Source organism: Macaca fascicularis, chromosome 2 (genome assembly GCF_037993035.2).
Source record: "Macaca fascicularis isolate 582-1 chromosome 2, T2T-MFA8v1.1".
In the NCBI taxonomy this organism is placed as follows: domain Eukaryota; kingdom Metazoa; phylum Chordata; class Mammalia; order Primates; family Cercopithecidae; genus Macaca; species Macaca fascicularis.
In genome coordinates, this window is record NC_088376.1 from 35,426,637 (window position 1) to 35,454,344 (window position 27,708).

The 27,708-nt window shown below is 35.6% G+C and overlaps 1 protein-coding gene across 2 annotated transcripts in view; it reads left to right on the forward strand.

Annotated features, from left to right (window-relative positions):
* The window catches only part of DNAJC13 (DnaJ heat shock protein family (Hsp40) member C13), a 121,089-nt gene that overhangs the window by 55,940 nt on the left and 37,441 nt on the right, over positions 1 to 27,708 (forward strand). For both annotated transcript variants that reach the window (XR_010584932.1, XM_005545771.4), the window contains exons 22-39: positions 383 to 536; positions 3,545 to 3,648; positions 3,738 to 3,897; positions 4,954 to 5,016; positions 6,142 to 6,243; positions 7,923 to 8,027; positions 9,086 to 9,288; positions 10,282 to 10,366; positions 13,978 to 14,132; positions 14,640 to 14,685; positions 16,550 to 16,704; positions 18,067 to 18,268; positions 20,110 to 20,225; positions 21,058 to 21,136; positions 22,524 to 22,659; positions 25,044 to 25,228; positions 25,653 to 25,727; positions 26,699 to 26,818. Coding sequence is in view for 1 of the 2 variants with exons in the window: in XM_005545771.4 (XP_005545828.1) it covers positions 383 to 536; positions 3,545 to 3,648; positions 3,738 to 3,897; positions 4,954 to 5,016; positions 6,142 to 6,243; positions 7,923 to 8,027; positions 9,086 to 9,288; positions 10,282 to 10,366; positions 13,978 to 14,132; positions 14,640 to 14,685; positions 16,550 to 16,704; positions 18,067 to 18,268; positions 20,110 to 20,225; positions 21,058 to 21,136; positions 22,524 to 22,659; positions 25,044 to 25,228; positions 25,653 to 25,727; positions 26,699 to 26,818 (2,245 nt within the window). In the remaining variant the exon portion in view is untranslated. The remainder of the gene's footprint in view (positions 1 to 382; positions 537 to 3,544; positions 3,649 to 3,737; positions 3,898 to 4,953; positions 5,017 to 6,141; positions 6,244 to 7,922; positions 8,028 to 9,085; positions 9,289 to 10,281; positions 10,367 to 13,977; positions 14,133 to 14,639; positions 14,686 to 16,549; positions 16,705 to 18,066; positions 18,269 to 20,109; positions 20,226 to 21,057; positions 21,137 to 22,523; positions 22,660 to 25,043; positions 25,229 to 25,652; positions 25,728 to 26,698; positions 26,819 to 27,708) is intronic.

Below are 27,708 nucleotides of genomic sequence, written 5' to 3' on the forward strand. Positions count from 1 at the left end.
ATTTTTAGTAGAGACGGGGTTTCATAATATTGGCCAGGCTGGTCTCAAACTCCTGACCTCGTGATCTGCCTGCCTCGGCCTCCCAAAGTGCTGGGATTACAGGCGTGAGCCATCGCGCCTGGCCTATGAAAACTTTCAAACATACAAAAGGTAAAAGAATTTTGCAGTGGATATCTGTATACCTACCACCAAGATTCTATCATTAATATTTTACTCTATTCTTTACACAGATTTTATTTTCTTTACTTACACTTGCTAAAGTCTATTCCACTTTTTTTTTTTTTTCTTATTATAATGTACTATAAGGTAGAGTAAGGGATATTTATAGGTTTTTTAAAATGCTTAATTCATCCTGCTATTTCCTGATAATATGTATGTCTAGGTTTGGTCAAGACCATGCCAGGTCAAACCTTATTTGGAATTTCAAAACACGAGAAGAACTGAAAGATACTCTTGAATCTGAAATGAGAGCATTTAATATTGACAGAGAGCTTGGAAGTGCTAATGTGATCTCTTGGAACCACCATGAGTTTGAGGTAAAGTTTGATTTTTCCAGTATATTAATCTTAAAAATAAAGCATGTACTATTTGAGGACTGATTTTTTTTTTTAATTGTAATTACATAACTTGTCTTTACCTTTCCCCTTTAATGTTATGTAGGAAATATTGGAAAACTTTAATCTTTGTGTCAGACAAAATAAAAAATTTTGTTAAGTAACTTAGCTTTGTACCTGAGGAATTATGTAAGAATTTTAATAAATTTGATTCTATGTATTCCGAATCTGTTCTTTCCTTTTTTTTTTCTCCTCCCCCATTTCTGGGACCTTTGAGTTCTTTCTTCGTTGAAACATATCCTGTTTGCGTTGGTCCTTGTAACTTGTTTGATTTTTTTGTGTGTTAATTGATTCTGAATGTGACCATATTTTGCTGTTCTGTTAAACTATTGATGTGAAGAGCAGGAAAAGCAAGAAAGGTCATGGTGGTAGGTAATTTTGTATGTGTGGGTGTATATATAATTGAAGTATATTATAACCATATGTAATTTAAACTATTATAATAGCTTTAAATTTGAACATGTGAGTGATCCTGCAGGCTTTGATCTTTAACCCAGTTGCATTTCCAAAACGTGTAATACTTTGAATATGCTCATTCTTTTCTTAGCAAAATGAAAAACTTGTCTTTACTTGGTTTTGGGAGTCTGCATTCTTCTAGATTTTCTCCTTCTTCACTGTCTACTTACCAAGTTTTCCTTACTCATTTTGCTTCATCTCGCTGACCACTAAATGTTGGCTGGCTCCAAAGTTTCAGTTCTTTGACCTCTTTCATTTTTATTTGTTGCCTCAATGAAATCATTAAGTTTCATGGCTTTAAATGTTTTTATTTTATTTTATTTATTTTTTTTTGAGACAGGATCTTGCTTTATTGCCTAGGCTAGACTGCAGTGGTGCCATCTTGGCTCACTGCAGTCTCTGCCTCGTTGGCTCAAGCAATCTTTCCACCTTAGCCTCCCCACTAGGTGGGACCAGAGGCTTGCACCACCATGCCTAGCTAGTTTTTGTATTTTTTATAGAGACAAAGTTTTACCATGTTGCCCAGTCTGGCTTTAAATGTTTTTTATTTGCTGATGGCTTCCAGATTTTTATCTCTTGCTTAGACTTTCAGCCCTAGACTTCATACTTCATACCTAGATTCATAATTGGGTATCTAATAAGTATCTATAACTTTTCTCCAAAATTGTGCTCTTGTTCTTCCCCTGAGCCTACGTCTCTTATACTCTTTATGATCTTAGATAATGACTAGTCCTTACTTTCTAGTGAAAACCCTTGACATTATTTTTTCTCTTAAACCCCATATCAGGTTTTTTAGCAAATTCCCTACAGTACACCTTGAAAATTTATTCAGACCTTCTTGATGGTAGATTGCAACAGTATCACTGCTTCTACTCTTGCTTCCCTAGAATCTGTTATCAACATAGCAGTTACCTTGCTAAATAGCAAGCACATTATTTCTATGCTCAAACCCTTGATGCTCTTGTGGTTTCCCATCTCAGTTAAAATCTGAGTCCTTAAAATGACTTACAAGCCAAAATCTATGTAACCCCCCATGCTAAGCATTGTTTCTTTTATCTCATCTCCTACTCCTCTCCCTCTCTCACACTCTGTTCCAGCCAAACAGGCTTCTTAGAAAACACCAAACTCACGTTCTTGCCTCAGGGTCTTTTTATTTGGTGTTTCCTCTGCTTAGAATAAGGTTTTCCCCAGATAGCCTCATAACTTGTTTTCTCATATTTGGATCTTTTGAATGTTGTTATCTTAGTGGGCCTTCCCTGGATACCTTGTTTAAAAATGCAGCCCCTTTTATACATACACACATATTTACATTTACATTCTCTCTCCCTATCCCCATTTCCTGCTTTATTTCACTCTGTAGTACTTACTGTTACCCAGCTATCAAATATATTTCACTTTTTTATGGGCTTCACCTGTGAGGGCAGAAACCTTTGTTCAACTGCTGGGTCTCCAGTGCTTACAATAGTGCATGGCACACAGTATATGCTTAATAGAAATTGAATGAATTGAATGCTTAGACTTTATAGAAAGTGAGGCCGGCGCGGTGGCTCACGCCTTTAATCCCAACACTTTGGGAGGCCGAGGCAGGCGGATCATGAGGTCAGGAGATCAAGACCATCCTGACTAACACAGTGAAACCCCGTCTCTACTAAAAATACAAAACAATTAGCCAGGTGTGGTAGCGTGCACCTGTAGTCCCAGCTACACGGGAGGCTGAGGCAGGAGAATGGCATGAACCTGGGAGGCGGAGCTTGCAGTGAGTGGAGATCGCGCCACTGCACTCCAGCCTGGGAGACAGAGCGAGAAAAGGTGAAATGAAGATACATATTTGATTTTATATAATTTATATTTTTAGAAATCCATTATTTTAGACTTTGGAAAAAGAATTTTGATCTGAGAATTCCTTTTTATAATTGCCTGAAATCTTTCCTTGAGACACACAACCTGAGTGCAAGCATGGTGGTGCTGGCCCAACTCCTGATGTTTGACTTTGCCCTCATTTATCACCTCAATTTAGTAGAATGGGGTGATTCGACATAGAAGGAATTCTTTACGAAAATGTAAAATGTAGTTGATGTGTTGGTTTTAAGTCTTGGCACATCGCCGGGGGTAGAGCTGCGGGATAGAGGGAAGACCTGAAGTAGTGTATGTGTGTTGAGCAAATTATGTGTGATGCAGGACCATCTACTCCTTGCTTTTTTATGGCAAACCCAGTAGGGAATAAAGCAGATTTTATTCTTCCTTTTTTAATTGACACCACATAGTGCTGTGATGGTTTTTATTGGCAAGTCTGACATTTATAAAATTGGTATGTAATTCTCAGCGTTTAGCTAAAATAGTCATGTTAACAATATTGAATTAACAAGTATTGTAAGAAATAAGTTCTGAACAGAAAGAATTATAAGAAACAATTATTAGAAATTGCCAAAATCTATTGTAAACTAAAATAGTGTAATTTGCTTTTGTTTATGAAGGTTAAATATGAGTGCCTGGCAGAGGAAATTAAAATAGGAGACTATTACCTGAGATTACTATTGGAGGAAGATGAGAATGAAGAAAGTGGATCAATTAAGAGATCGTGAGCTACTCTGTATATCCTGTTGCATTTGTACTCACTGTTGGTTTCATGGTTATTTCTATTGTGAACTTTTTTTTTTTTAAATCTAGGTATGAATTTTTCAATGAGCTTTATCATCGCTTCTTGCTCACCCCAAAAGTAAACATGAAGTGTTTATGTTTACAAGCCCTTGCTATTGTTTATGGCAGATGTCACGAAGAAATAGGACCTTTTACAGATACCCGATATATCATTGGAATGTTAGAGAGGGTAAGGATATCATTTAAGGAAATTACTATTTGATAGTGTCACTAGGGTATGTGTTAAATTTTAAAACTAAATTTAAATTGTGTTTGATCACGTTATTACTGTAACTTTCTGTATTCATTTTTCTGTAATTTATACTTACTTAAATCTGAGTTAGATGAATAGGAAAATGAATAGTGGGTTAGAATTTGTCCATGTCACTTTATGTGTTTCAGTTACTATTTTCAAATGACTTTAGTTGACCTACTTGTCAGTCTTTAAGTATGGATGAGTTGGACAGGTGTATAAAAGAAATGGTGACTTCTAGAGTTGTATGTACCTTTGATTTTCCATTTTGGAAAAATCTTAATTGATGCTAGCATACTAAATTTAGAAGTGTGAAGATAGCAAAAACCTTTTAAAACTACAATGCTAAGCCTCCAAAAAAGAAACCTTGAGTTAGCACTTTACAAAGAATTTTATACAGTTTGTCAAATAAAAAAATTAGTGGACATGGTGGCATGTATCTGGTGGTTCACCGGGAAGTGGGAGGATCACTGGAACCCGGGAGGTTGAGGCTGCAGTGAGCTGTGATCACACTCCATCCTGGATGACAGAGCAGGACCTTGTCTCAAAAAAAAATTTTTTTTGAGAATTTGTGATTTAACACTTGAACATGGTGAAGGGAACAAATTAATTAATCATGCAGCTTATTTGATTGCTACCTGTTTGTTGCAGTGTATGTTTTATACTTTCTTTTGTGTTTACATTCCTTTTACTTAAAGTATCATTTGGACCAATTTTTTCACTTACTTCAATTTTTACATATGTCCTTAAAGCTATATATTAATCTGTTTGATGACTTTACAATGTCTGCCTTTCTAAGGAAATTAGACAAGTTATATAAAGTTGTGAAGAATGTAATTTTCAGGATTGCAATAATTGACAGATTTCTATGATTTTTCTCTTTAATGTTTAAAAGATGGCATTACTTATGGGCTGTTGATTTTGTCTAGTAATAGTAATAGCTTAATTTTTATTTCTATTCAGTTCTGACCAGATTCTCATTTATTTCAATAGTGCACAGATAAACTTGAACGAGATAGGTTGATTCTCTTCCTTAACAAGTTGATCCTTAATAAGGTACAGTAGTTTCGCATACATACATTGTTATTTCCAAGTCATATAAGTAATGTAAGATAAACTCACAGTTTGAGTTGATTATCCAGGGAGTGTTCTTTTCTGTCTTCTCCTTTTTAGGCAGAAAGTTCTGTGTGCTCTAACCTCCTGGAGGGAAAGGTTTTTGTCAGTATTCCCTGTATAGTCTGTCTTAATATTATAGGTGCAGAATGAATGAATGATAATAAAATTCTGAATGAGGAACAATGGATGACTTTTAATACATTAAAATGATCTTTAATAATAAAAATTATTAGCTTATTTTTCTTTAGGGACTTTCTAGGGTTAAATTTTAAGTAAAATATATGCTTGACATAAAATGGAAAGTCTTTATCAGTATACATTTTGCAGATAAAAAGTAATTGGAAGTTACAAGATTAGTCATTTTACTGTTTTCTTTTTGAAGACATTTTAATAGGTTCATGCTTATTTTGAACAAGAGGAATTCATAGTTGTAATATATAAAATTAATTCACAGTTTATGTTGAAGCATAAGCAGATTTTCATTTCTTAAAACTTTGATACTAATACCAATTTGTGTAGTTTTATTCTTGTAGTAAGTAATGCAAATATTTTAAACTGAAGTGTAATTATACGTACAAAGATTTTAATTGAAATTATAGTCTCTTCTAAGAAATTACCAGTTATTTTAAGTTTAAGAAAACAAACTGGAACATTAAAGGATTTTTTAATATAGCAGACTTTATTTCTGATATAGAATAATCTGTTTATTAAAAAGACCTTGGCAGAATAATTGTAAAACCAGAGTTTATCATGACAGTCTTCAATTTGTTTACTCTTACTTTTGTGGGTTGTTTTTTCTTCAGAACATATTTAAGTAAAAATTCTTAAGTGATCTCTTTGTAATATAATTTTGCCCTTTTAATCAATTGGAATTCAGGTTCCTTGAACACAAAATGCTGAAAAGACCAAGTAATACCAGTTGTATCAATTATTTCCAAAGATTCCAAACATTCTCCTCTTCGAGGACCTTGTAGGTGGTAGTACCTATTGGGAAAGGTACTGTTGGGAAAGGTTTTAGATTGTGAGAAATGTTTAGATTACAAAAAAAATGTTTTCTTCTTCCAGAAAAATGTTAAGGATCTCATGGATTCAAATGGAATAAGAATCCTTGTGGACTTGCTGACCCTTGCACATCTCCATGTAAGCCGAGCTACAGTACCACTGCAAGTACGTATCCTTGTTTAGGTTTTACAAACTTAACATTCTTTGAGTATAATTTTGGAGTCAAAAGAATCATAGAAATCTGAAAATATATGATCAATCACATATTTCTCCAGTAATTACAGAGGACTAGTTCTCGGAGATTTCACACAGAAAATGTGAAACCACTGTAAGAACAATCCAAAATGGACAGTAACGGTTGAGTTTTATTTTTTCAGTTAAAGTAACTGTATCTCTAATATGGCTTATCTTGAGGCAATGTGACTTTCAGGATATAAACAGAATTCATTAGATATGTAACTAATACTTTTAACATTGGCAAGCAGTAAGAATATGCTTTGCCTTAAAGGAGTCTGGACACCTTATTGAAACTCCCAAGAGGACTGATACTTAACTTATAGAAGAATCTATCCTTAGCTCATTTGATTTTTTTTTTTTTTTTGGTATTTTAATTTCCTGATGTAAGGAGATGTGTCATGTTAGATTGTGTGTGAATTGTGACCGAAAGTGCTAATCGAGTAGTATATGACATATTCTGTTATATACCATTACAACAGGTACTGTTCTGGTACACATATAATACATTAACTTTTTGAATCCCCCAACAGCCCTTTGAGGTGGTTACTATCTACATTTTACAGATGAGGAAACTAAGGAACACAGAGGCTAACTATCTTGCCCAAGGTCACCTGATAAGTGGCAGAGCTACAGTTAAGACCCAGAAGTCTATATGCTCATAACAGCTTTGCTGTACCTCTCTATATGAGCCTAACTGAAAGCTGATAATTATGGCAGTATTTAAAACATGTTATTTCATTCTCAAAGAAGGTGATTGTAAGAAAAAGAACAGGCCGGGCACGGTGGCTCACACTGGTAATCCCAGCACTTTGGGAGGCTGAGGCGGGAGGATCGCTTGAACTCGGGAGTTCAAGACCAGCCTAAGCAACTTGGCAAAACCTGTCTTGACAAAAACAAAAAATTAGCCAGATGTGGTGGCACACACCTATAGTTCCAGCTACTTGAGGGGCTAAGGCAGGAGGATTGCATGAGCCTGGGAAGTCAAGGCTGCAGTGAGGCGTTTTTGTGCCATTGCACTGCAGCCTGGGTAACAAAGTAAGACCCTGTCTCAAAAAAGAAAGACGAAGAACGTAAGAACCATGTTGTGATAAAATAACCCAACTACATAAAAATTTTAACATAGATTCTTGTAAAACATTGATAGAGAACATTGTAAGAATTATTTGTAGTAAGGGTAATAGATAATAAATTGAGACTAACTATATAAAACCACTGAAAACTAACTTTGCTGTTAGCATTTTAATGCTTTGATCTCAGATACTTATTGGAACTCTTAGTTGGAGTAAGTTTTTCCCCCAAAAGAACTTTAATATTTTGAGCATTATTGCTTAAGATTAATGATACATAGCTATTTACGTAACTATTTGCAATATTCTTTGCTACTAAAATGTTTGTGTCCTTGGTATTTATTGATGACCAATGGGGAAGGTAGATATCACTGAATTTAGCTTAGATTGCTGAGTGTGAACTTAGGAAACATTTACTTCAAATGTAACTTTTAAAGGGATATAAACCCCTCCTAAGTACTGCTGTGCAACTTTGTTTTATGACATCTGGTCTCTTAGATTTCTGCCTTGGAAAATAATTTAAATATTTTTTAAACTTAGAGCAATGTAATTGAAGCTGCTCCAGATATGAAAAGAGAGAGTGAAAAGGAATGGTATTTTGGCAACGCAGACAAAGAAAGGAGTGGCCCATATGGATTTCATGAGGTATGTATCTTGGAGAAACTTTTTGTGAAGGTCTCGGCATTTCTTATGCACTCCTGCTTAGCACTTATAGAGGTGTGGAAAATTTTAAAGCTGTCATTTAAATTCCTGTTATTAGCTCCAAGGGCCCTGCAACTCAGTTTCCACATGAAAAATGGAGAACCAAACATACATATAAAATTATGCCTTCAAGCCTTGTTTAAAAGTTGTTGTTATGGATGTAGCACTCAGGTTTTTAGTGACTTTAATGTAATAATTTCTGGCTGTGTGTAGTGGCTCACACCTGTAATTCCAGCACTGTGGGAGGATCACTTGAAGCCGGGAGTTCAAGACCAGCCTGGGCAACATAGCAAGACACTGTCTCTATTAAAATAAAAAATAATTAGCTAGGCATGGTGGTGCATGCCTATAGTCTCAGCTACTTGAGAGGCTGAGGTGGGAGGGTCATGTGAGCCCAGGAGGTTGAGACTGCAGTAAGCCATGATCACACCACTGCACTCCAGCCTAGGCAATGAATAGCGAAACCCTATCTCCTAAAAAGAAAAAAAAAAAAGCTTTCTTAGTACTTATGTCAAACTATAATGTTTCTATATGGTATGAACAAGTAAGTTTTAGTATGCAGTCTAAAATTCATTGAATATTACTCAGTCCAAGAACTAAGGACAATTTTCCTCTTTATCTTGATATTTGATCCTGCCTCCAATCTTTAGCCTCCTAGGCTCATTTTGAATTGGGGCAAAAATAGTTTTATAGAGGACCAAGCCTTCTGCTCTCATATAATTTAATTATTTAGCACTCCACCTATCATTTTTACTCCTTCCAGTATTCTTTATGCTCTGCAGGTTGACAAAGTGGTGGTAGGTTGTTTTTTCTGTTTTTTTGTTTTTGTATTAACCAAATTTGGGTTCCCAAAGGCCTGTCAACAAAACTTGATTTTCCTAAAATAGTGTACTTGCATGTTTGTTTCATAATTTAGTATATATTTACTATAAGGTAGAAAACATTAGTGAGGTTTTTCATTTTATTTTGTCTGTTTGTAATAATGCCTTCCATCCATTAAGATGCAAGAATTGTGGACCAAAGGAATGTTAAATGCAAAAACCAGATGCTGGGCTCAAGGCATGGATGGATGGCGACCACTTCAGTCCATACCCCAGCTTAAGTGGTGTCTCTTAGCCAGTGGACAGGCTGTCCTGAATGAAACTGACCTTGCTACCCTTATATTGAACATGCTGATCACAATGTGTGGATATTTTCCAAGCAGGTAAAATGTAATTGAATGTTTTCATGGATAATTGATATGCTTCCTTAGTAACATCATAGAATCAGTCTGGTGGTTTAAAACAAAGATTCCTATTTGTGGCCTTGGAGGAATGCTGCTTTGACCTTTGGCATTTTTTGAAATGGATATAAAGAATTTGCAAATTTTATTAATAAAGTAAAACAGCTTTCTCTGGGACATTTCAAATAATATTACAAAACTGAGACAATATTATAATTTCTGTGAATTGGTGTGAATGTTTTGAATTACCATACTGCAGTCCATAGACAGTGGTGAATGCCAGCTATTGATCTGACAGGCTAGCTATTCCTGCTATAGAAGGCAAGTGTAGGCCCACATCTTGCCCCACTTGACCAGTAAAGGTGAGAATTTGTTCTCTAAGTCATAAATGTAACACTTGCATGGAACTTTTTAATCTTTATGAAATATTTACATATAAATCATTTTGATTCATTACTGTACTGAAGATATCTTGTGATGGAAATTACTGAGAAACTGTCACATATTTTAAAACACTTGAAGTTTTCATCGTTCCAGTTGGACTCAAAAATTATACAGTTAGTATTTAGAAATAAGGTAGTATTAAAATTAAAGCAATACTTAGAAAATACCAAACATAGTTAAATCAAGGTTTAAATTTATGTAACAAAGTTTGATATGCCCTTTGGGGGAAAATATCCACTGACAGTGTGTTGGACAACACCAAGTTTAATCAATTAAATAATAAATAAGAGTCTTTGGCTCTTCTAGGATACTGTTTTTCAAGGAAATCTTATGGAAGGAAATGAAGTCATATTAAGCAGCCAAATAGATTTAAACCAAAATACCTAATCATGTTCCCAGCTGTATGAGAGCTTAGTCTTCATTAACAAAAAAGTAAGGTAATCTGCTTCATGCCTAGTAGAATGTCATATGCTCTGAACATACAAATTTTAATAAATACATTAGATGTTGACGTGAGAAAATGTTTTCTAGGGATCAAGACAATGCCATCATTCGGCCTCTACCCAAAGTGAAAAGACTGCTGTCAGATAGCACTTGCCTTCCCCATATTATTCAGGTGAGTTACTTTTATGTAATCAAACTAGGAGCAATTTTAAGAATCATTTTCTCTTAATTTTATTATCAGTACCAGTCTTTGTTTTGTTGCAGTCTATTCCATTTTCAAAAAGCCTAAACAGGCCAGGTGTGGAGTCTCACACCTCTAGTCCTAGTCCTTTGGGAGACTGAGGCGGGAGGGTTGCTTGAGTCCAGGAGTTCGAGACTACTTTGGTCAACGTAGGAAGACTCCATCTCTACAAAAAAAAAAAAAATAAATAAGTAAATAACCGCTAGGCATGATGGCACACGTCTATAGTCCCTGCCCTTTGGGAGGCTGAGGTGGGACGATTATTTGATCCCAGGAGTTTGAGGCTGCATTGAGCTGTGATCATGCCACTGCACTCCAGCCTGGGCAACAGAGCAAGACCTTGTCTCAAAAATAAAAGAAAAAGCCTGAACTTTGAATTACATTCATTTCACTTAATTTTTTATTTTTTTAATTTTTTTTTGAGACAGTCTCTCTCTGTTGCCCAGGCTGAAGTGCAGTGATGGGATCTTGACTCACTCCAGCCTTCGCTTCCCATGTTCAGATGATTCTCTTGCCTCAGTCTCCCGAGTAGCTGGGATTACAGGCATGCACCACCACACCCAGCTACTTTGTATTTTTAGTAGAGAAGGAGTTTCCCCATGTTAACCAGACTGTTCTCAAACTCCTGGCCTCAAATGATCCATCCGCCTTGGCCTCCCAGCGTGCTGGGAGTACAGGCGTGAGCCACCGCACCTGGCTATTTCACTTACTCTTGAGTTGCTGAATAGCTGTGGAAGATTGAACCTAAACGTAAGTTTCCAGATTCCAGAATTGTGCTAAAAGAGTTTTTTTTTACCTATTTTTAAAATCATACCTCTTTAATATCTGAAAAGTGATTTACTCCAGTTTGTGGTGTATGTTGATGTTGTTAATACTACTGGGAGGTACACCAGCAGGCCACAGGGGTGGACTTGGTGACTTATATCTTAAGTAGTAATCACAGCAGTCTCACTAGCTTCTGCCCTAGATTTTGACTATTCTTAGTTATGTTTTCATTGATACCAATGATTCAAAGCAGTGAGTTGGAATTAATGTTATGCTGAGCACATTTCTTAAAAGGTTTCCAATCATCCCTTTTTCTTTTGCGTTATTCTGCTTTTTTGGAATTAAGCTATTTAAACTTCAGATTAGCATTAAACCCAAATAAGTCAGGTCCTAGAGATTTCAGGCAAATGTTTTTATTAAGTTCTATGCCAGTAATTTGTGCCATTTGTACCTTTCAGTTGTACATTGGTCTGCAATGGGAGAGAAGAGTTAACTCAGTTTATATATTTTTACATTCACTTATATACTACCTAAATACCTATGTAAGTCATTGATGCTGAAAAATACTTCTAAATACAATAGGATAATGCCCTACTTTTTTTTTTTTTTTTTTTTTTTGCCAATTTCTGTTATTTAAGCATACTCACATTTTAACATTTCTGTGCTTTTCTCTTGTGGACATTTCCATTCAGATCCTTCAGTGAAAAAGCACTGCAGTTATTGAGGACTCGAAACCATTACCACATCCCCCTCCCCGTGGGGCCATGTGGCTGCATATGTGAGGTGATGCAGAGAGAGGAATGTGTTCTCCTTGATAGACCCTCTCAACATGTGGATAAAACACCACACCCAGAAAATCAACCTCCCATTTTTCTAAGTCTTACGAAACTGAAAGGAAAAAGTAAATACAAATGGCATTAAATTTCAGGCTAGGAAGGGTTGATTGAAAAACTTTTAAGAAATGTGCTCAGCATAACATGAAGCTTGGGGGAGGGAGGCTTTCTTTTAATTAACCAAAAATTTTCAGTAAGATCTGAACAACGTGAATAAAGATATTTGTATTGATAAATCTAGCTTCTTTGAACAGTGTGTGACTCCTTTTTTTTTTTTTATATTGAGTTAAATATTTTTAAGAAGTTATTTTTGTTTTTCTCTTAATTTTTTATATTCTGGGAGACCCAAATCTTGCCAAAGCACAGTTAGGTGGCTATAGTACTTTCCGGGAACGTTATCTTCATTGGTTGGAAAGGGATATCTATAATTCATTTGACTTTAAGAGCAGTACTCATTTTTACCATCTGATAGAGCTTCAGAATTTTTAGAGTGGTCCAAGATACAGTGAGTAAATGTTCTCGGTTTTCTAGTATAGTGATAGTTTGGAATACTCTGGGTGTGTGTGTGTACTGAATAAATGTTCTAGGTTTTCTAGTATAGTGACAGATTGAAATACTGTGGGTGGTTGGGTGTGTGTGTGCGCTTGTGTGTGTGTTTGCTGCTAATTCCCATAATGTCAAGTCTTGAACTACTGCCATTAACACTAGGGAAAATCCTATATGACTGTATGTTTCCTTTTTAAAATATGTAATAGTATGAAACGCTTTATCTAAATACTTTATGGAATACATAAGATACCAAAGCACAGAGAAATTTGAGTTATTTACTTAAAAGAACACATAGCTGTTTAGTCTCACATGAGTATAGAACTTTGGCCTTCTAATTTGAGCTACTTACTCTTTATTGTAAATAAATAAATTTATTTATTTATTTATTTTTTGAAATGGAGTTTTACTCTGTCACCCAGGCTGGAGTGCAGTGGTGTAATCTCTGCTCACTGCAACCTCCTCCTCCTAGGTTTAAGCAATTCTTCTTCCTCAGCCTCCCAAGTAGCTGGGATTACAGGCACCCGCCACCACGCCCAGCTGATTTTATTTTTAGTACAGATGGAGTTTCACCATATTGACCAGGCTGATCTTGAACTCCTGACCTTGTGATCCACCTGCCTCAGTCTCCCAAAGTGCTCGGCTTACAGGCGTGAGCCACTGCGCCTAGCTATAATTTTTTTTTTTTTTTTTTTTACTGGGAGCATTTGACCCAAAATTGAGGATTCATTGGAAGCAGGTGTTTATAGAAAATTGGAATGACACCTTTATTAAGCTTCATAGATAAAACTTATTAAATGTTTATCAGAAGTTTATTAATAGCAATTCTGTATGGTTTTTAATTAGCCCAGATTTATTAGAGTAATCCCAGAAATTCCCGTATTTGTAGCTCAGATTTCTAGAGGCCACATCTTTTGGTACTTTCTGGTAGAAGATGACTTGTTTACCCTCTTGCCTTTTACCTGCACTTCTGGATCTACTTTTTAGGCTGTTTCATTGATCATTATTTTCTGCTCTGCTCCTTGAGTTCTCAAGAAGCCTTCAAGGGATTCTTATGTCAGCTCAGCTGAATTGAAACAAACCGAGAAGTCTTTTTAGGAAGATTCTTGCACAAGAAGCAATATTACCTGTAATGTTATGACAAAACTAGCTTCAGGCATGTTTGGGCTTTTCTGAATACATTTTGATCAACTCTCAATTGATTTTCTGCATTAAATGTTGTAGAATGAATCATTTTTCAAATCTGTTGTGGGTCTGGTAGATGAGCTTACTGACTCCCATGGGTTTTTATTTTATAACTTACATAAGGAGCTATAACCTCAGCATATGAAATAAAAAACCTAAAGTGATGATGCAGGTTTTTTACAACCCAATGAAAACATGTTAATTTTTTTTCAGCTACTGCTGACCTTTGACCCTATCCTTGTTGAGAAGGTTGCTATTTTGTTATACCATGTCATGCAAGATAACCCACAGTTACCCCGCCTTTATCTGAGTGGAGTATTTTTCTTTATCATGATGTACACAGGTTCCAATGTGCTTCCTGTTGCTCGGTAAGAACTTTAAGGGTAATCTATTTGAAAGTATTATTTGAATTTTACATGGACTGATTTAATTGAATTTTTTGTGAGTACATCATTGCTTCTATTAAGATTCTCATTACAAAGGCTATTTAAGTAATATCTAAAGACTTGGAAAGTAGAAGAATGGGGGAAATTTACTCAGAATTGTACCACTATACCACATCTAGCATAAGAATGTATTATCTAGTATTTATGTATTTAATATAGCCATATTCATATTGTACATGCAGTTTTACATTTTGCTTGCTTAAAATTTAATAATTTTTTATATTGTCACATAGCTTTAATATGACTACACTTTAAAAATCTTTCTAGTTCTTGCCTTATTCAGAAATTAAGTAATTTGGGAATATGGATTTATGTGAGTTGCCATTTGTGAGTTTTATTTAGCTGTAAAAGATCTAGTCTTTAGAAAACTAAGGTTACAAAAACTAAATCGCTTTTTATATCTGATAGATAATTCATTTTTCTTTCTAGATTTTTGAAATACACGCATACCAAACAGGCTTTCAAGTCAGAAGAGGTAAGCCAGATTAATCCTCTGAATACTTAGCCCTGGGTAAGCTGTTTTGGCACTGTAAAGTTTCCTGAGCTGTGTATTATGTTTACTAGATTATAAGGACTTGAGGGCAGGTATTGTTTTACTCTGTTCTTACATCGTTCGTGGTACCTTGCACATATAAAGTCTAAGGTAATATTTTTAAAGGAAAATAAATGTCACTGACCCATTAGACTTAATATTGAGATTGCAGCTGTGAATTATAGCCTGACACCTCCATGAATATAAGTTGTTCTCTGTATAAGGTTTAGATTAGTGATTTTCGTAAATAATTCACCTGAGTCTTACGTTGTCAGCTAAAATTCAGGAAGACTTCAGCCTTTTTGTTCAGATCCCAAAGTGGCAGAAGTGCTAGGTTTCTTTTTCGAAGCTACTCAGTTTTTCACATGCTCTCAAGTGTTCTTGTCGTTTTACTGAGGAGTTAAGCTGGGAATTAAAAACAAACAAACAAACAAAAAAGACTTATTTAGGTAGTTTGGACAATCTAAACTTAATATCTACCTTTTACAAAGAGATATTTATTGTTGAAACTAAAGGATGTTTTGAAATATGTTCAGCTTTTCATGGAGCATGGACTACTTTTTGGATCAGATAGAGCAGAATAATAAACCAAAACCAGACCACTGTTTAGAAGACTAACAGAGGAATGCTGGCACCACCTTGACAATAGACACTAAATTGTATGTTTTATAGAGCAGCCAGTGAAGCCCTAGAAAGTGACCCATTTGTCTAATATGAAAGATGCCCATGGCAGCATAATTTCCACAGCTTTATACAAATAGAAAATGAGAATATAAACAAGTTAAAAAAGTCTCTAATGATAGTACCTTAATGTAGTATTAGACATTTGGACATTCTTTTTCTTCCTTTATTTCTGTGCCATTATGCATAATGTAATTTTTTCCAAATTTTATATTAGAAATGATTTATATCATTTCAGCTAACAGTATTTTGAATAATTATAGCAAAACAGTATTTAAAGCACAAATCTGGATGTTTGAATTACCAAATAATAGTATTCAAGAATACAACTAGCAATTCTTTACCCAAAAGTTTAACAGATAGTGAATTTGTTATTCCTATTAGCAGAAAGCCTGAAAATATTCATCTTCTAATTTGTCTTTGCACCACATGATAAAACCATGTTTGGGTTTTTTCCCTTGTCTGTTTGTTTTATCCTAGATAAGTAAAATGTCTTAATTTTCCTAGAAGGAAATAAGCATTTATTTGTATAAATCCTAGCTAGCCCTTGGGATTTTATTTCTATTGAATAAAGAAATGAGTTTAAAATTTAGTATGATCATTATCCTGACCCCATTTGGCCTGCCAGAGGATATGGACTTCTCAAAACAGTTAATTATAATTACTTTAAGTAGAAATTCTCCATCTAGATCCTAGCTACATTTCATGAGGACAGGCTCTTAATGATCTTCTGAACTTATTTTTGAAAACAGAAGCAAGTACAGGTGGGACCTATAGCCAACAATATAATGCAGGATAATTAATGTAAATCTTTGTGGGATATTCCTCCTGTTGGTCCATTACTGTTACACGTGGTCAAAGGCCAGTCATCCTAAATAATACTGGCAGCTTGTGACACTTAAAGCTAAGACTGCTGCGGTACCAGAGGCTGTTGGTTCTGCCTTAGAATGCCAAGCCAGTTTGTACCAGATACCTTCCACTCACATTTTGCTGTGTTTCCATCTACATTCCCAAAGCATAAAAGCAATTTGTTTCAATTGTATTCCTTTCTTAAAGTGTTCTCTAACCATAAATCATTTATTAGAAAATTGAAAGATAACTTTAATGTTTTTGTTTTGTTTTGAAGACAAAAGGACAAGATATTTTTCAAAGAAGTATACTTGGGCACATTCTACCTGAAGCAATGGTTTGTTACTTAGAAAATTATGAACCTGAAAAGTTTTCTGAGATTTTTCTAGGAGAATTTGATACTCCAGAAGCAATCTGGAGCAGTGAAATGAGGTAAATAACCAGTTGGTTGATTGATTTGTATTTTATAATTTAGTCTTTGCTGCTCACCATCTGCTTTAACCTGTTAAAAGACATGTTTTCACTAGTTTTATAATCTAAAATGGCAGTAATCATTGATGCCAAATCAAATGATGGATTTCCATAAGGCCTTAAGGTTTTCTCTGTTCTAACAAGATTTGACAAAATTACTATTACCTTAACAGAACTTTGTATAACAGTAGGGCCCACCAACCACTGGTACTTTTTAAATCAGTTTATAGAACTAGTAAGATTTTAGGTAATGAACTGATAATATATATAGGAAATTGGGATAAAATCAAGACATACCTCTGGCTATTTGGAAGTAGGACTATACTCCCACTAATTAAAAACTATGCCCACATAATTTGGATCAATGGATCGGACCAGAGATACCCGAAATTATTCTAGAATGTGGGCTCCCTTACCCCAACACCTTTTTGTCCTTAATCTGGAGGTTAGCATTCCTAAGGTATGTCTTTATTGGCGGGGGAATGCTCTGGGAAAAACCTGTGGAAACACAGAAAAAGGAAAGTTTCAGAAGCAGATGACAATGCCCAGCCAGTTTCTGTTCAGACAAGGCTTGACACTTCATAGTTCCAGTGTCAAGGTTGTCTCTTTTTGGAGAACCCCTCAATTCCCCTAGCTGGATGGCATTAGATCTTCTGTGTCAATCACTGATCCTCGTCAGACTGCACACACTCCATGCCACCTGCTTATCATCATTTGACTTGTTGTCCTATGGGCTTGTCATGTGTTAGCCACCAATGTGAATATATTCTGTATGGCAGTCATATTTTTCATTGAGAAAAAATATGTAACAATATTAATAAATTACCAACACAGTTCTTCTGTGTAATATTTTTCTCCTGAGATTGGCTAATATAAGGCCCTATCTAAAAGACGGATTGCTCTTTGTGCTGATAAGTTTCTGCTTATCTGAGGCCAGATCCTAGACTACAGTAAGTTTGTTGAAATACATGCCATCTAGTGAGCTTCTTTGGATAATAGCAAGTTTGAGTTTCCTAGCTACACCCTCATGCATTCAGATGCGTACCATTTGCCCTTCTAATGGCTGATTTTTTAATAGGAAGAACTGAGAGTATCAGCCCTTTTCTCTATGATCTTCTTTACAGATAAGTATCATAGATAAGTTTTTTCCATGTTTATACAATTAAATGCCCAAAGTAACATATTTAAAAGCTCTCATTTTAGGATAGTAACTGAATTATTCTATAGATGATTCATATAACTATCTTGCATGATTATGTATCTTAACCTTCTCTTTAAAATAATCTCTTCATAAAGCTTGACTGGAGGTTTTTATGATTGTAGGCGCCTCATGATAGAGAAGATTGCTGCCCATCTCGCTGATTTCACACCTCGCCTTCAGAGTAACACAAGAGCACTTTATCAGTATTGTCCCATTCCTGTGATCAACTATCCACAACTAGAAAATGAACTGTTTTGTAATATTTATTACCTCAAACAACTGTGTGATACAGTCCGATTTCCAGATTGGCCAATTAAAGACCCGGTAAGTCAGCAGTTTAATTTGTGCCACCTTAAGCCACAAAAAAAGGCCTCTAAACACTTCTGGGTATTTTGTCCTCCTGCAGTAAGAAGGAGAATAGCTTTCTTAAGTATTCCTTCTTAAGCACTAAGCACTGTGCGACTCTGAGTATAGTTCGTTATATTTGGGTAGATCTCACGTTGAAAGATAATTTTTTAAGGGAGTATTAAGAATATTGCAATCTTTGTCTTTTGTGACAAAGACAAAACAAACTTCATGCAGATAACATAATTATATGTATATAGTATGACATACTAGAATAGCTTGGTGGAAGCTTGTCTTTATTGCAGGTTGATTAAGCTCACAGATGGTGGAGTTAGCCAGTCTGGGATTGAGTTTCAGCTGGGCCATTAATATTTAATAACTCTACTTAATGGCCGGGTGCGGTGGCTCACGCTTGTAATCCCAGCACTTTGGGAGGCCAAGGCGGGCGGATCACGAGGTCAGGAGATCGAGACCATCCTGGCTAATACGGTGAAACCCCCTCTCTACCGAAAATACAAAAAATTAGCCGGGTGTGGTGGCAGGCGCCTGTAGTCCCAGCTACTCGGGAGGCTGAGGCAGGAGAATGGTGTGAACCCAGGAGGTGGAGCTTGCAGTGAGCGGAGATGGCGCCACTGCACTCCAGCCTGGGCGACAGAGTGAGACTCCATCTCAAAAAAAAAAAAAAAAAACAAACTCTATTTAATATTCAGTACATTGCTTATTTGTCTAAACCTCAGTTCTCATCTCTAAAATATTGGTAATACTAGCAGCTATCTGGTGGTGTTTGTGAAGATTATTAAGAATTCACATAAGCATAATTCCTGGCACGCATAAGAGGCAATGAGTGTGACCTGCTCAATTATAAAACAGTATGCACTGTTGACCGGTCCAGAGTGCCCTTGGGACCCCTCTAACCTGAGTCTTTGTGTATCTGTGGGCACCTGTGCCCATGTTGTTCTGTTACCGTGGTGGAACTTACACCGTTAATACCATCTAAAAGATTTCAGAATAATCACCATTTGTACTGCAAGTCACCGCCTCTTTACAATGCAGTGACCAAAAAAACGCAGGTAGACTCGGGTACTTATTCAGGATTCAACGTGAGATACTAGATACGGGCTTTTTAGTCAGACCTAGGTTTTAATCCAGCTCTACCACTGAACTGGGAAACATGCAGCTAGCTCTTAGAATCTCAGTGTTTTTATTTATTGATGAAATTTTAGACAAGAATTAAATTTGATAGTCTGTAAAGTACCTAGCTCCTTGGCTTGTAGGCAGGCAATAAATATTAGATCTTTTTTTCCCATTTGCTAACCAGATTCCCTTGTGTTCTCTATCCTTTACATTTGTTTGAATGCTAGCATACCTATAATTATGTTAGATCACCTTGAGAAGCACACCACAATATACTGCTTGCTTTCTTCCTACAGTGTATTATCTAATTTTGATGTCTTTCATGGTTTCTGGACACTTTAAACATTAAAACTTTCAGGTTTTATCTTTCACCCATAAAGATAACATGTAAAAAAAAAAATCTTAATTCTTCCTGGGTTTACTTTGAAGCCTAATATATAACACAAATTGGCAGAGAATTTAAAAAATTTTTTAAATAGAGGAATATCGCCTTGTGACAAATACCTTGCTCTGCCCAACTATATAGCAGTGCTCAGGTGATTTTGGTTATTTGTATTTCAGAAAGCTGTTAATTGGACAGCTAAAAGTATCCATTTAAATAAATACAGCACAATGATTCTATAACTTAAAAATTAGACTCTGAAATAGTTTTACTTTGATATAAATTTTAATCTTTTGTCTTTAAGGTTAAGCTACTAAAAGATACTCTTGACGCCTGGAAGAAAGAAGTAGAGAAGAAGCCACCTATGATGTCAATAGATGATGCTTATGAAGTGCTTAATCTGCCTCAAGGACAGGGACCGTGAGTTGTTTTCAGTACAGTAGCAAATGTCTGTCCCACCTTAAAGTATCAGTATCAAAGACTAAGTTATATTTAAATCAATCATATTAAAATCTTTTGCCTGTATTTTGATATGTACACCTTGGGAATAACCATATGGAACTATATCTGTGTGACTTTGGTTTATTGCAAACTTATTAGCCAAATTGTGTCCTCCTCTTGCTGGTACATTCATTTCTCTATTAATTGGAAAAATGTATGTTGAGTACCTAGCACCATATCTGACACACAGTTGCCATTCACATATTCATTTTTTCCCTTCCTTTTGTAATTTGTGTTACGCATGTGGAAGAGATTTGATAGCAATATACCTAGGACACCAAATGACAGATTATGAAAGAATGCAGATTTGTCTTATCAGTGAAGTTTTATGTAGACTAGGTATGTTACGGAAAAATTGTTTGAAAACTTAAGTATAGACTAAAACTGTACATTTTGTCAAGACTGATATAATAACTTAGAATTATAGAATTTGAAATTGGCATTTTGGACATTTTGACAAGTTAGTGGATTTTTAACAATATATTTTGTAGTTCTTCCAACTCAAGTATAATTTCATAATTTAAAGTGAATCCGTAGGGAACTTTTAGGTTTTATCTTTCACCTGTAAAGATAGCATGTAAAAAAATACATATAAAAAAAACTTAATTCTTCCTGGGTTTAATTTGAGGACTAATATATAATCATATACAATTTTTGATACAAGTAATATTCTTAAAATATTTTAGATGGTTTTGTAAACATTTTTTCTTGTGCCTTACTATACTCATAAAACAATTTTCCTGTTTAACAGGCATGATGAGAGCAAGATTAGGAAAGCTTACTTCAGACTTGCACAAAAGTACCACCCTGATAAGAATCCAGAAGGGAGGGTATGTACTGCTGTTGGAATTAGGGCATTGGGCTGACTTCCTCTTGCTCTACTATTATTTAGTAGGAGAAAGTATATTACCTTCTGTGCCAGTACCTGCCTCATAATACATACCCAGTGTATGTTTAATAAACTTCTAACCACATGCCCATAGCTTCTGCATGGATGATGCTCCCTCAGTTTACCAGAAGAGTGGCCTTTATGACTAGTAACTTACAGGTTTTATTGTGTCTCCTTATCCATGTCTGTTTGAGAATTAACTCTAATGGGCAATCATAAGAATAATTGAAAATAAGGAATGCAGGGGAACTTAATTTATTTGTAGGTTGTAGGTGATACCATTGCTATTCAGATTGCTTTGGGCAATTTATGTAATTTTTTCCAATGACATCCAATTTCATATCACTCTAACTGAAAAAATAGAAAATTTGGTTCAGATTTTAAATCATTATTCCCTGATGTCACCGCCTCATCCCATGAAGTTTGATAAAAGATGAAATCACATAAGAACCACCAAAACCAGGACTCTGTTGCTAGAAACTTGGAATAATTTCCACTGGGTTCAAGGTCTGGTTTTCACTGGAAAAAAAAAACAGAGACAGTATTCCTGAATGAGAAGATGTGACATTGAAAAGATCTGACTTTTATATGTTTAAGGTATTTTTAATCAAAACCCTAGGGGGTTTTTTGAGAACCTCATATTAATTCAAATTCATCTAGGAGAAAAAATAAGAAAGGAAGAAATTTTGAAATCTGTTTTAAATTGCTAGACTTAACTTACCAGATATTATAACACTTCATAAAGCTACAATAGTAAAACAATATGATACTCACACAAGAATCAACATATAGATCAACCAAACATACAGTGTAACAGTTTAAGAGCATGGAGTTAGGAGGCCGACCTGGCTGTACCTCTTAGCTCTGCCACCAATTAATTTTGTGTCCTTAAGCAAGTTATTACATCTAAGTTGCAGCATCCTCATGTAAAAAAATGAGGATAATAATAGTACACAGTTTACATGGCTGTTTGAGGATTAAATGAGATTATGGCATTTAGCACAGTGCTTAATAGTAGCTCATAATTTTTGTTATATAGATGCAATCTGTCTCTAGTTGTATGAGTTTAACGTGATGTGTTTAAGGATACATTTAATATTCTTATTTGAAGAATTTTTCAGTAAATGGTACTGTGATCATTAGACAACTATTTGAAACAACGTTTCACCTTAACAGTATACCAGCTAGATTACAGTTGGAATGAATTCCTTAATATAAATAATAAAATAATAGCTGAAGTTACTGATAAAATACAAACCATGTATCTTGTTTAAGTTGACTTTTGGGACGTTCCAAATTAACATTAAATTATCTTTGGTTACATATAGGACATGTTTGAAAAAGTAAATAAAGCGTATGAATTTTTATGTACCAAATCAGCAAAAATAGTGGATGGACCAGATCCAGAGAATATAATTTTAATTCTAAAAACACAGAGCATCCTCTTCAACCGTCATAAAGAAGGTAAGATGTCTGTTCTCAGATTTTAATTTATCCTCCAGCTAACCCTATCACAGCTAACCCTATACCATATTACCTGTTTCTACAGCATATTTTAATAGATTTAGAATTATTGTTTCAAAAGACTCTTGGAATTGTGTTTTAAATAAAGGAAAATGTAGTTTTCTAAAGAAAGGCCCAAAATATTTGTTTTATATCTTCCCCTTCATACCTATGTTTTTCAGTATTTTGCATTTCTGACATCTTCGTTCTGTGCAGTTATTTGGTTAGTTTTTGTGTTTAGCCATTTAGTAGCAAACGTATTAAATGAGATCTAGAATGGAATCTGGAATTTAAAGATCATTTCATGTTTTTCTTAAATGACAAATGAAAGCCTATCATAACTTTAAAAGCCTCTGAAGGTTAAAAACACCAAGAGCATTCAGGTTTTTTAAAAGCAGTAGAAACTTCAAATGATGATGTACTTCTCATATGTTCTATTTCCTATTGTAGCTCTCAGGACCCTCTAGTCCTGTGGGACAGTTTGAAGAACACTGGTATAGATAAAATAGGTATGATTTCAGATTATAGGATTATCCAGTGTTTGTGGGGCCATTTGCAGTAGCCCTAACAGTAGCAGTCCAGAAAGCCAAGAGTACGTTCAAAACGTCCCCCTTTGTTGGTGATGAGGGGTTGGGTTCAATATAGCAGATGCCCATTGGCTTGGGAACTGAACTTGATTTACAGCACAAAGTGGGAGAGCCATTTGCAATGGGATGTTGGGAGAGAAGGAAGAGGACTGTGGGGATTTGAGATAAGCATGAAGAGTGTTGGGTAACTAAAGACAAGAGATGGGGGTGCAGTTTAAGTATTTGAGGGGACAGCCTGAGGATCTAGCAGTTGGATTATTAGAGAGCACTGATTAGTTGATTTACTTTTACATGAGTTTAACAATAAGTTTATAATACATTTTAGTTATATAGCATTTACCACTAATCGGAATGAGTTTAGAAACCTTTTTCAAAACCCTTGGTTGTCTTTTAATGCTGATAACTAAATTATTAGCCACAAGATACAATTATGGCCCATACTGGTTTCTCTGTTAACAAGGTCATCTTTAACTTTTCCCAAGGTGAGGTTATACCCAAGAAGCTCTGAGGTGGAGGTCCTGATCCGACAGGACTTAGTTATTCACTGTTCTTTCTTACCATGTATGTGTCACTTTTTTTTTTTTTTTTTTTAGGAAAATTAGGACCTGTTCCAAGGGACCTTTTTTTAAAAAGCCAGTTTAGAAATGAGTTTTAAGGCAGATTATTGGTCAGCTTCAAAAGTCAATAAGATTTATGCTGATTTCAATTTGGAATTACGGAGATACTTTTAAAGTCACAGCCAATTAATTTGCATCTCTCTGCCTAATAGGTTAGATTGAAAAAAGAATATGGAAAGAAAGGAGTAATTAGGCATGTTGGTTTACTAGCTTTCACTTTTAAATTTGGTTATTAAATCATAGATTTAACTAAATGTAGTTTAAAAATTAACTTTCTGTTTTGTACTTCTAGTAAGAAATTGTATTCAGTGTTTTCAAATTGAAGAAAATACTGGTAAAAATTTAAGATAACTGGTAAAATAGAAAAGAGCACTTGTTATCCAGAAAACTTAATACAAAATATTCACTGTCATTTAAATATCTTCAATCTTTTTTCTTTATAAAGATGTGCATATAATATTAATAGAATTTCTGGTGCATTTGCTGTACCTTGCAGTCTATGATGAGGTGAAAAGTTACAAAAATCAGCATAGAAAGTAGGTATTCAGCAAAGGATCAAAACTATACACCAAGGGCAGTTAATTTACCAGAAAATGTTATTTTTCTAGTGGACACATTTTAGAAAAATAACTAAGTTTACTAGAAAGGAAAGATCCAAGGGATTTTATAGTAGGTTTAATTTCTTTTTTATCAACTGGAATGAGGAGACATTTAAGATGTTAAGATAAAATATTTTATCTTTTTTTTTTTTTGAGACGGAGTGTCGCTGTGTCGCCCAGGCTGGAGTGCAGTGGCGAGATCTCCACTCACTGCAAGCACTGCCTCCCGGGTTCACGCCTTTCTCCTGCCTCAGCCTCCTGAGTAGCTGGGACTACAGGCACCCGCCACCACGCCCGGCTAACGTTTTCGTATTTTTAGTAGAAACGGGGTTTCCCTGTGTTAGCCAGGTTGGTCTCAATCTCCTGACATTGTGATCTGCCCGCCTCGGTCTCCAAAAGTGCTGGGATTACAGGTGTGAGCCTCCGCGCCCGGCCCCATTTTTATTTTTTTAAGGCAACATAATTGAACATGGTATCAAAATTGAAACCACAACATAATTAATTTTGTTTCATTTTTCTAACACTAACATTGGTTATTTCAGATTTACAGCCTTATAAATATGCAGGATACCCCATGCTTATTCGGACTATAACAATGGAAACTTCAGATGACCTCCTTTTCTCAAAAGAATCACCATTGTTGCCTGCGGCTACAGAGCTAGCTTTCCATACTGTCAACTGTTCAGCCCTCAATGCTGAAGAGCTCAGAAGAGAGAATGGACTAGAGGTAATACGGAGTGACCTTTGTGCTTTTTAAGCCAGTTTACACACATTATATGACTCTTGGCAGTGAAGAATTTAGCAAGTACAAATGCAGATTCTTTAGTTTATTTCAGCAGATAACACAATATTTTCTTTATTCTCATACCAAATTAAAGATAGAAGTGGAGCTTTATTTCATAATGTGTGTTGGAAAGTGTTGGGTTCAAAACTGATAATGGTAATATTGTTTACAAAGTAGCTTATTAGAAATGCGTAAAAAGAAACTTTTAGGAGTCTTTTGTTTACTATTTATTTAGCAAATGTTGATCAAACATTTATGTATCAAATATTTAACATTAAAGGGTTATTTATATTTTATTACTGCTAGAAAAGGCCTTTCAGACTTGAAGTCAAAATGGAGAGTTAACAGCTGACTTCTTCCTCTGCAGGTGTTACAGGAGGCATTTAGTCGCTGTGTGGCTGTCTTGACTCGTTCTAGTAAACCAAGTGACATGTCAGTACAGGTGAGGCTAAAACCTGTGGTTCCAAGAAAATTGCACTAGATCAGTGTTTCAGATTTTAACATATATGAGAATCAAGTGGAGGGCTATTTCAACTGTGGGTTGCAGAGCTCCACCCCACCCCAAGTTTCTGATTTAGTGGGTCTAGGGTGGTGGCCTGAGAGTATGTTTTTATAACAAGTTTCCAAGTGTCATTGATGCTGCTGATCTGTGTATCAACTGCACTAAAGCACTTGTGATCTGTTGGCTTAAGTTTTCTTTCTAGAGAAGAGTTTATTGAACCTGTATGTTTCCATTAGCCAGCTTTATGCCATTCTTGTTTCACATATCTTCCATCCCTCATTCTCCTATCCCTAGTATTTTAACTGGCTTAACATTTAAGGTTATAAGATAGGAAATTCATCAGGAGTTCATTAAGAGCTTTGTAGAACGTGTCTTTTTATTTGGCCTTTTGCTTATGCCAGCAAAATTCAGAATATAAAACGAGTACTGGCTGTTGAGTTTCATCCTCTATTTTGAAGTCCATTGTGTAAATAAAATTGTGATATTCTGCTATGTTAGTAAACTATACAAAAATACCTTAATCCAGAGGCCAACAAACTTTTAAAATAAAGGTCCAGGGAGTAAATATATGAGTGTTTCAGGCTTCATACAGTCTCTGTTACGTTTTCTTTTGTGACTTTTTTACAGCCCTTGAAAAATCTAAAAACCATTCTTAGCTCTTTGGTAGTACGAAGACCATGGTCAGTTTGGCCCATGGGTTGTAGTGGCTGTGGTTTGCCAACTACCCCAGCATTTATAGATCTTGATGAGAAAGACTAGTGATCTAGTAAAGACGTTCTATTTAATTTTGGAGCGTTGTATATACCATTAAGCATTATTCACAAATCTCTGCTGGTTTGATTTCTAATGTGTTAAATAAGGAATGCCTATGTGACTCTACTGGTTTTTTTGCTCTGTTGTGTTGTCTGTAGGTGTGTGGACACATAAGTAAATGCTATAGTGTGGCTGCTCAGTTTGAAGAATGCCGAGAGAAGATCACGGAAATGCCTAGCATTATCAAGGATCTCTGTCGGGTACTATATTTTGGCAAGGTAGAGTTAATCTTTAATGCTTTCTAGATATAGAGACAGCAAAGTGTCTTTTTGTCAACTAGCCAGTTCCTAATTTATAAGCACATTGTTTTCTAAAAGTGTTTTTCACAGAAGCCTTGCTGTAAATGGAGGCTTTGTTTCTAGGCTGGCCTGCAAAGAGTAAGACTAAATTGATATAGCTAAAGGGAAGTGGGTTCCATCTGAACATTGGAATGAGTGGCAGGGAGAAAAGAGAAGCCCGTAATAAATAAGTCTATTAAAAGCAAAAGGCTAGTCCAGTGTGGTGGCTCACGCCTCTAATCCCAGCAGTTTGGCAGGCCGAGGTTGGCAGATCACTTAAGGTCAGGAGTTCGAGACCAGCCTGGCCAACACTGCAAAACCCTGTCTACAAAAAGTACAAAAATCAGCTGGATGTGATGGTACGCGCCTGTAATCCCAGGTACTTGGGAGGCTGAGTATTTGGCTGAAGAACAAGCAACTCCAGAAAATTCAACCATAAGGAGAAGTTTAGCTGGCATGCTGACACCCTATGTTGCTAGAAAACTTGCTGTGGCTAGTGTGACTGAGGTGTGTGATTCAGAGTTAGCCTGGGCCACTACGCTCCAGCCTGGGCAAGAGATTGAGACCCTGTCTCAAAAAAAAAAAAAGAAAGAAAGAAAGAAAAGAGAGGGGGCCATTAAAACCTGAAAACTGGAGAGTTCAGGCACTGCTTGGTAGGAAAGGCTTTAGAGATCTGAGAACTTACTATTTCCTCCCAGTCCAGACCTGAGAGAGGTTGACTGTGGGTAGATGTGATAGTTGACTGGGAGGGAGAGAGAGATGTCTTAGATAACTGGGCAGAGTGAGAATTGTCTTGAATAAAATAGGATTGAGATGCTGATCTCATACTA